At 38.6% G+C, this 10,403-nt stretch overlaps 1 protein-coding gene across 5 annotated transcripts in view; it reads right to left on the bottom strand.

Moving 5' to 3' along the window:
- The window catches only part of rps6kl1 (ribosomal protein S6 kinase-like 1), a 40,156-nt gene that overhangs the window by 19,189 nt on the left and 10,564 nt on the right, over positions 1–10,403 (bottom strand). For all 5 annotated transcript variants that reach the window (XM_043697124.1, XM_043697123.1, XM_043697126.1 and 2 more), the window contains exons 2-5: positions 8,592–8,955; positions 6,278–6,402; positions 4,535–4,627; positions 2,602–2,649 (exon numbers count right to left, since the gene is read on the bottom strand). In XM_043697124.1, coding sequence (XP_043553059.1) covers positions 2,602–2,649; positions 4,535–4,627; positions 6,278–6,402; positions 8,592–8,874 — 549 coding nt within the window. In that variant the 5' untranslated portion in view covers positions 8,875–8,955. The remainder of the gene's footprint in view (positions 1–2,601; positions 2,650–4,534; positions 4,628–6,277; positions 6,403–8,591; positions 8,956–10,403) is intronic.

The following is a 10,403-nucleotide window of genomic DNA, read 5'->3' on the forward strand; positions in this document are numbered from 1 at the left end:
GAACAGAAGTGTTAACCTTTCAAGTCCAGTGACCTTCTTCAGAACGTAATTTACATTGTTCCACTCTTCTGCCTTCTTCTCATAACCCTGCACACATTCTTCCTTTTCAGAAAATAATCAAAGTCCTTTTAACGTACGTTCACCACAGTGAGACGAAGTACATTCCAGACTTCAATCACCTGCTAAAAAAAATGTTTTTTCCTCATATCACTTCTGTTTCTTTTTTCCAAGAATTTCAATTTATGCCCGCTCATTCTCCATCTCTTCACTAATGGTAAGTTTCTTCCTTCTCTTTAGAGGGTCGGTGTGGGTTTGTTGGGCAGTCAGCCTGTTCACTCACCATAGGCATTGTATTCTATTCAGTTCCCTCATGATTTTGAATATCTCCATTAAGGGTCCTTTCAGCCATTTCTCCAAGGAAAATGGTCCTAACTTCTCCACTCCACCTTCATAACTGAAATTCCTAATTTGGGATGATATTCTCTTTAAATCCTTTCTCCAATTTCTTCATACTCCAAAGTACAGCATGCAGAACTATTCCAGCTAAGGCCAAGTAAGTGTTTTATGCAAATAAATATAGCCTCCTTGCTCTTATTTTCTATGCTTCCATTGATAAAACCAGGTTACTACATGCTTTATTAACTGCTCTCAGCCTGCCCTGTCACTTTCAACGGCTTATGCATTCAGGCACTGAGGCCCATCTGCTCCTGCACTCCATTTCAGGGTTGCGCCCTTTATTTTCTCTCCATGTTTCTCCTACCCAAATGAATTACCTTCCATTTCTTCACACTGAACTTCATCTGCCATCTGTCCATCCATTCCATCAAACCTGAAGTTCCATACTATTTTCCACACGGTTGGCAATGTGTCCAAATTATGTCGTCCACAAACCTGGAAACTGTGCCCTGTACACCAAGCTGTGTGTCATTTATTTGGATCAAGAAAAGCAAGGATCCCAAGACTAATTTCTGGGAGCATCCTCCTCCAGCCAAAAATGTCTATCAACTTCTACTCTCTACTTCCTATCGCTCAGTTCAAGAAAAGCTCAACAGCATTCCTTAAAAAGAAAAAAAAATACTGTGCGCCTTGATTTACCCTGAGACATATACTAACTTTTGTTAAGTGTGATAGCTTTAATCAATCCGATTAAGTAAAGAACTTGCTAGTAGACGAATGTGATCCTAGTTTATTAGTTGCTTCTTTGATCTTAGACCTTCTATTTTAGTCATGTACCCTGCATGCCCATTTCCAGGACTTCAATGTTTTTGTCAAATTACACAATATCAGCCATAGACTTTCAGTGATGCATCAGTTCAACTAAACATTCTACTCATTAAAATTGCTATGTCTGAAAGTGATGTCCTGATAAAACTGCCTACTGTTTATGTGGCATTTTCAGTATGACCACATAGATAATACATTTTACCCTAAAGAAAAAGATAAACAGCTGACTTTTAAAAAAAAAAGGAAAAAAGTAATTAATTGTCATGCAGAGTTTTGAAGGTTCAGATTTGTACTTTCAAATAGGTCCAACTAATTAGGTTCACAATCATTGGCTCTTACACCAGTGACAGACATTTGTCAATCTAACAGATCAGGGACCACATCAAAACAAATTTTAACGTTATTAGCAAATGAACCTTGGATTTCATAATATTAAAATTTCCTTCCCCTCCCCAAGAAAAAAAGACATCTGGTCAGTAAATGTTTTATTTTGTTTTCTCCTCTCACCGGTTAACTGCATTAAATTCATAGGGGTCTCCACCTCATTAGTCATCTTCACAGACAAGATCAATAGAAGGAAAAGACTTTTGCCATGATATCAGTCCAACTTACCTTAGTGCAAAATGTGGATAAAATCAAAGTTAATTGTGCAAAATGCAACCCTCTGACAGATGAGCAATAGCTAGATACGATTGTCCAACATACACCAAAAGTAACCATATTCCAATGCCTGAAATGTAATATTCAGTAAGGTAAGTTGGATTGATATCATGGCAAAAGTCTTTTCCTTGTACTGATCTTGTCTGTGAAGATGACTAATGAGGTGGAGAACTCTGATTTTTATGCAGTTCAAAACCCATTACAGACCTATCTTTTCCTAGTTCAGATGAAATGTCATCAACCCTAAACCTTAACTCTATTCCCCTCTCCATAGCTGCTGTTCCCAATTAATATTTTCAGTATTTTCTGTTTTCATTTGAGACGGACATGTTTTGCATGGTATTTCACCATACTCATTACCTTGCATTTTCATCAGTCACTGCAGTTATGTATTAATAGCATGCAATGACTATGCATTTTTAATATAATAAAGTGTCGTAAGGGTCACCGAAACTACTGTCAAACAAAATTTGACTGAGTCACATAAGATATTAGAATTCTGGTCAGAGGTAGATTTCATGTTGTGTCTTAAAGAGTTTGAAAGAGTCAAAAGCAATTCCAGAATTTAAGACCAAAGCAATCGAAAGCACAACCAATGAAAACTTTTCAATATAACTTTGGAGGACAATGCAATTGCACACTATCTTTAATGCCAGTGCCAAACAGCTGACCTTTTACTGGTAACATTCCTTGTCAGTTTGTAATTCATATACCTACTTTCACTATGAAGGGCTCCTTTGTGGTTGGATTCTGGACCAACAGCACCTAAACAGAAGTGGGAAGGAAACATGTTTATTGATTTACTTAACTTTAGTGAGTATAAGGCAGGTAGTTTTAAAATGGAGTGAGACAAGGGAATCTTTCTCACAAATGAGTGATGGTCTCCCACACACAAGGACCAAAGCTCCACTCAAAGTGGAGGTACTCAAAAACTACGTCTTTTTTACTCTCATCTCTGTTGCATAGAGGGCCAGAGCTGTGGGGTTTTGAAAGTCCAAAAACTGCACACACCTGTTAAATGCTCCAGGAAAGCAGAACTTGTGGGCAGACTAAAAAGTGATAACGAAAAAGGAGGAAACAGTAATAAGAGAGAAAAACTGCAAGGAAACATTTTTTACTAATTTCTAAAGAAACCTAAAAGAAATATATCAGGAGCATGGGGACAAAAATTATAGAAATGACGGCATAGGGAAGAAAAATAATAATCTGCTCTTAATTTGCATTTTCAACAGAGATGTCCGAATATTAGAATAAACCAAAAGTACATAAAGAATTAACAAAGTTCAACCTTTGCATGTTACATGGGATCAACTACTTTGTCAAAAAAAACTCTGGTCTTACCATGATAAAAACCTCTCATTTTCCAAGGAGTATTTTTATGCTTAGATGCATTTAGTACATTAACCATTAACAGAAATTTTTATTTGCATTAGAATTGCAATAACTTTGCTGAGAAAACATTTAATTGCTAAACTGTGAAAAAACAACAATAATTTAGTCATTAGGGATAAAATGATTCTTGAATTTTTTTGGCAGATATGTCAATTCTTAGGGTCCAATCTAGATCACCTTTGTCTCCCCCACTGGGATATGTTCCACTTGTTGAGAAACACTGATGTACAACTCAATTATCTCAGATCAACTTAACATTGAGATTTCCAAAGTTATTATCTGGGCGGCACAGTGCTTCGCACTGCTGCCTCACAGCGCCAGAGACCCGGGTTCAGTTCCTGCCTCAGGCGACTGACTGTGTGGAGTTTGCACATTCTCCCCGTGTCTGCGTGGGTTTCCTCCAGGTGCTCCGGTTTCCTCCCACAGTCCAAAAATGTGCAGGTGAGGTGAACTGGCCATGCTAAATTGTCCATAGTGTTAGGTGCAGTGGTAAATGTAGGGGAATGAGTCTGGGTGGGTGCACTTCGGCGGGTCGGTGTGGACTTGTTGGACCGAAGGGCCTGTTTCCACGCCGTAAGTAATCTAAATCTAAATCCTTAATATCGATTACTGTTTATTAGTTGGAACAACCATATAGATAACCAAGAGAGAATCTTCTTTGGGTTATAAGAAACAAGTTGTTTTACACAGATGGTGGTTCTCATGTGGATGCGGGTAGAATTACAATGTTTAGAAGACTTTTGGATGGATACATGAATAGGAAAGGTTTGGAGGGATATGGGCCAAGAGCAGGCAGGTAGGACTAGTTTAGTTTGGAACTATGTTCAGCATGGATTGGTGGCTTTGACGAGTCTGTTTCCAAGTTTTATAACTATGACAAAAGAAAAAAGTACCAGTAGACTTCAATTTTAAAATATTATTGATATATGTTAAATCCACAATTGACTTACAAGAGCCTTTTACAGGTAGCCCCCACTATCAAAAGTGGGACGTTCCCAGGAAACATTTTGCAAGCTGAAAATAGTGTAAAACGAAGGTCCATGATTTATGGGAAAAAAAATCACCGTTTTTCATAAAAGTGAAAATCCTCTTCAGGTTTGTGAAAACAGTTACCAATTTAGCTCTTACATAAAAGCTAAGTTGCATAAAGCGAACGTTCGAAAAGCAGGGGATTACCTGTATTACAAATCAAGGACACTGCAGCATTTGTTGTCAAAGTGTATGCCATAGCAAGTGGAGGAGAAGGTCTAAACATTACCTTGTCAATGATTGCTATGACTTTGGATGTTTTCAGGTTCTCTACAGGTGAACTGAGAATTCTATTTGGCCGAAACCTCAGGCTACTGAAGCCCTACAAATGATGAAAAAAGAAAGGTAGTTCACACCGTTATTAACAAAAGCTAACTTCAAACGTAAAAGAATCAATTAATCATTTGATACATTATGCACAAGTAGACATACTTTTACAGTGCAAGATTGTCCTCAGAATACTTGAAAGAACAGTGTAAAAGATCTTGCTCCAGATAGTCTGGGGAGCAGCACATACTGGGGTTGTCTACTGGATTGTACGGAATCCTCAAAGCACTCAGTGAGAAAGCCCAGGAAATTCAAACTTCTGATGGGCAAATGAGCTGGACCTAAAACAATCTGAAAACGTCCCTCAGAGTTAGACAATTCAGAGGGTTCAGACAAGCTTAGTAGTGCTCCAAGAAAAGTTGAGAATTAAATACCTTTTCTCACTGTTGAGTAACTGTTATTCTGAGATCTGTCTTCTGCTAATGGATTTGTGAATTTCTGAATAGGCCCCTAACAGGAGATCTTCTCCAAGAATCTCCAGTGTAGTTTTTAAAGTTGGTAATTTTTAAATCTGATCAGCATTGGCAGATCAGGCTTCTGATCCTGACTGGAACAACTGGACCCTTTGAGTCCACCCCTACATATGACTTGGACATGCTAGATATGGAGAATGGTGTGGTCATAAAGGTCAACTTCACCAGTTCCCTCATCTCACCTACCCCTACCTCATCCTAGATCCAACCTCTAACTCAGCACCGCTCTCTTGACCTGTCCATCTTCCTTCCTATCTATCTGCTCCATTCCCTCCACCGACCTATCACTATCAACCCCCAAACCACATCAACCTATTGTTTTCGCCCCCAGCATTTATCTCTCAGCCCCTTTTCCCCCCTCCACATTCCTATGAAGAGCTTACACTCAGACATCGATTCTTCTGCTCCTCTGATGCTACCTGACTTGCTGTGCTTTTGTAGTGCCACACTTTTCGACTCCAACTCTCCAGCATCTGCAGTCCTACTTTCTCCCATCAACTAATATAACCTAAAGTCCCATTACATATTTTAAAAGAAACAGGCATCACAGAAGAAATGTATAACTTTCATCAACATGAAAATAGCACAGTGGTGTGCTCATAAACACTTGTAAATAGTATGATGAGATGAAAAATTCTACCATTTGAATTAAAATTGCCTTCTGCCACTTATGATTATTCAAAATTAATAGACTTAACCATAAACACTATACATATTTATATGGGGGAAAGTATGATATATATGATGGATTAAGACCACACATAGTTTTAAATAAACATCATAGGTTCAGCCTTGATGACTATCTGGATGCAAATAACCCAACCTTCTCAAATGTAAAATCAGTACTCTATCCAGTACAGTTCAATTGGATGCACAACTGTATGCTTTCCAGGATTAATCATTCTGAGCCAAATAATGGGTTAACAGAGGAATATTATATGGATGACACCAGTCTTCAAATGTCCTAACATAACAAATATTCATGGGAGTGGTCACAGCAATTCACAGATCCCAGTGAGAGAAAAGATCCAAGGCTAGTCTAACATTAGAAGAGAGAAATCTTAGGAAAAAGGACTGAATTTTTCACAAGAACTCAGCCTGCTCTCCATCCCAGTGAATTTCGTACTACAACACTTAACATCAGTTGCCAGATTCTGTGCAACTCTTCATACCCCAGAATCGTCGGTACCATTTCCTAAGCTTCCCTGTAAGTGAGAGTTGAATATTTCCTCAGCTCGCTTCAAATACTGGGTTGTTTTTCGTTTCACAGCTTCACGGCGCTCTTTGTTTGGATCAACTGTAACAAAAAAAAGCAGAACAATGAAAGTTGCTTGAGCCAGAACAATCAACGAATTAGGTGAGTGGCACACAATCTTCACATCTGATGATTGAGAAATTGATTGTTCTGTGCCAACATTGGAAGAAATGCATAATGCAAGAATGACCCTCCATCACCACAAAGATTTGGAAATATTAGGGGCTCAAATTACGTGGCTAAGTTAAAACTATAAGAGATAGGAGCAGGCCCATTAAGTCTGCACTACAATTCAATAAGGTCAGGGCTGATCTATTGTGGCCTCAACGCCTCTTTCCTGCACATCTCCCATAACCCTCATTTCCATTGTAGATCAAAGTCTGCCCAACCCTGTCCTAAAAATATTTAGTCACCCAACCTTCACGTTCCCCAGGGTATAAGTGCTAAGTCTCACTATTTCTGATAAGACAACTCAGGATTCGTTTGCATCGGCATAATTGTCTCCAATCACAGTCAACTGCACCCTCTTTGCCAACAGACAAGGAGATAGTTCAAGACTTCGGAACTATAAATGTAATGGCCCTGACAACCTAATAAAAACAATTTTACGATTCCAGGTACAAATCACATTTTGGAAACCCATGATAGCTCTCCAATTCACATCAAGAAGAATCACCTGCTTGGAAAGCAAGGATGCTACTTAGAAGAACATGGCATATTTACAGCACTGAAGGGAACTGTCTATGCAAGCGATAAAAAATGTTATCCAGCTTAATCCCCACTTTTCAGATTCTGGATCTGCAACATGTACACTTAGAACACTATAACTTAAATTTTAAAAAGGACAATCAGAATTTTGTTTCTATCATCCTTTCAGGCAGAAACAAAATTCTGATTGTCTCAGAAAGCAGTGGAGGACGGGTCATTAAGAATACTTTTAATTCAGAGGTAAGTAAATTCTTGATAGGCAAAAGGAAATGGGAGGTAGTGGAGAATGTGGAATTCTAAAAAAACAGATCAGATCTTAGTGAACGGTGGAGACTCTTGATGGGTCAAATTGGACACTACTGCTCCCAAATGGTATGCGTGCATGTACATCCATGATGCTAATTTGGAATCACAAATGAAATAACTAATTGCTGAGACAGCAAAATTGTACAATACCAGATTTAGCTGTTGTTCACCATGCAAACAATATGTATCAACTTTCAATATTTTCACTCTAGGCATTTATTCTGAATTTTCATCTTCTTGCTACATCTCTTGTTACTGCACTAATGTAACTTTCTCATATTTAAAATAACATGTCGTTTGATTATCAATTTTTTCCCCAAATATATTTATTGACTCTATGGTATGTTGCAGACCCTGGGTAGTGCAAAACATCAAGCAGCTCACCAAAGAAGCCCTCATCTACCTTTGAGCTTGTAGAGTGAAATCACCAGGCTGCTCAATATGGAAAACATCCCGAATAAGTGCCATCCTGTCTTGTACAAACTCAGAGTGAGCAGACTAATCTCTGTCACCATGATATAGAGGCACTGAAATCAATTATAGCTTTCCACAAAGGACTCTCCCTCAGGATCAGTTGATTTGTTATGCTTTAGGCAAAGCTAGTTAGCCTAGTCAAGCACCACCTCTCTTTTTTTAAACTAATTATATATATTAATAAAAGGTAAAAGCAGTACTGACAACTTCATGGAAAAGGAAGAAAGCACTCAATCTTTCCTACATTGATCATGCAGAAGTGGCATGTTATATTTCAAGTCTATTCAAACGAGTTATTGGTTTAAAAAGTTAAATTATCCAGATCCAATTGTTCTTCTACTGTCCTGAATGTAGTAATGTAAGTCAGGGACTGTAACCCTAAGCAATCTGATTAAGCTGACCACGTTCATCACTATCCTGGTGGGAATCATTACCTCAGTACAGATGCATGATCAAAACTGGAACCAATCAGACTGATATGACTCAGTACCATTACAGGTAATAGATTTACAGAATGAGTCATCACTGATGATCAACAAATGATAGACTTGCCAAGTCATGTGAATAATTAAATTCACTGAGCAAAAGAGGACTCCAAAACGTTTGTGCTACAAAGATTTCTATAGGACAGCCTGAACTTCAATAATAAATACATGCACATTTTGGTCTTCATCCTTAAGAAACTAACCTATTCCAAATTACTGTGGATTAAAACATTTGGGAGCACTAAATGAAATGTATACCTTGCACTCCCTTCAGGAGCAGATCCACACCATTCTTGTAATAGTTAAACGCAGCCTCGTAATCCTCATTAACCTCTCTGTCCAAGGCTAAGCGGATCTGCTTCGCCGCATCAACAAGGTAGTCTCTTTTGGTCGTTGTGCTTCTGGTTGCGTGCTGGGTCTCTGAGATACTGGGAGATACTCTGCTCCGGATCTGCTCCAAGTAGACACGGGCCTGAGACAGGGGACGAGAGCAGGGTTCAGCATCTTGTCCAGGTGGCCTCCCTCCAGGGAGGCTGTACATGGTCAGTGTTTCAGTGCACACAGGCTCTTTCGCACTCAGTCCTGCTCAGCACCATTGCAGCCGAAATTGAAATCAATCAGCCTAGTCAAATGACAAGAGCAGAAAAACAGAAAAGTTAATTACAGCCTTCAATTTTATTTCATGTTATGATAAAAATGGGAGGCATGGAACACTTCTAACTCGATCTGCAACAATCATTCCCTGAAGGGGAATGTGCACAGAATCTCTATATTTTGTGGTAAGCCTGTCCAACTCTTTGCCATAGAAGGGCAGGTCCAATAGTATTATTTCCATTTCAGATAATTATCATCATTTTGTCCTTCAAGATTGATAATTTCTCACAACTGTACTGAACAAGTGTTTTCATAGTTAGTACTTTGAGACCACCCACCTTTAATTAACCCACATAGATGTTAAACTAGATAGATTACAGAAGCACAAAATACAAAAGGCAACATCAACTACAATAAAGATATGAAAATTGGCAATTAAGTTTCCAAAGAAATTTCACAACGAGGTAGCAATGATAGTGTGCCTTCAACAGGTTTCCTCTGCATATACCTTAAACAATGATCTAAATCATCAAATTGAAAAGCATTTCTGTTCATATCAAGCCCTTTTACATCACAGTTTTTCACCTACTTGGACAATGAGTACACTGTCAGCTGCATACCTGGCTGAAATTGCTACTTCATCAAATGTGCAAGTTTAATAAAAAACATTTGTGTCACACTTTCAGGAGCACAAACTATCTGAAAGTGTTTTGGAGTCCATTTTTTAAAAAAAATACACCCATTACAATTGAACTCAAATGTAGGAGAAGCTATTACAAACAGCACTAAGATAAATGGGCAGACAATCTAACTTTTTCATAAACAAACAAATGATGCTATTTAATAAGGATTGTGGAAAATGTTGAACTAGGGACAATAATAATAAAAGGTAATAAGTGTCCAAGTCTGAATTGTACGTGATCTGAATAGGATCATGGTGGCAATGCCGTCATTTTTCCTTTGAGGTGAAGCAAATCAGAAGTTTGAATGGTGCTGTTGAAGAAACAATGCAAGTTGTTTCATTTCAATCGCATACCTATCTGTACATGGGTAATGCAGGAAGTGGATGGGGTGCCATTCAAGTAGATTGCTTTGCCCTGAATGGATGGCACTGAGCTTTTGGCATGTTATTGAAGTTGCACCCAATTAGGCAAGTAGGCAATATTTCATTACACTGCCAGCAATCAGAAGGTAACTCACTAGTTGTAAGATACCCAACCTTACCTTTGACTTAAGGTTACAAGTTTATACAGTTCATGCAGTTTCTTAACAATGGTGATTCCTCAGGTGATGGAGACAGTGAGGTATTAGTAATAACTAGACTAGAAATCCAGAGGTGGATGCTGGATTAGTGGTGCTGGAAGAGCACAGCAGTTCAGGCAGCATCCAAGGAGCAGTGAAATCGACGTTTCGGGCAAAAGCCCTTCATTAGGAATAAAGGCAGAGAGCCTGAAGCATGGAGAGATAAGCTAGAGG

This window comes from Chiloscyllium plagiosum, chromosome 10 (assembly GCF_004010195.1).
Source record: "Chiloscyllium plagiosum isolate BGI_BamShark_2017 chromosome 10, ASM401019v2, whole genome shotgun sequence".
Classification (NCBI taxonomy): Eukaryota; Metazoa; Chordata; class Chondrichthyes; order Orectolobiformes; family Hemiscylliidae; genus Chiloscyllium; species Chiloscyllium plagiosum.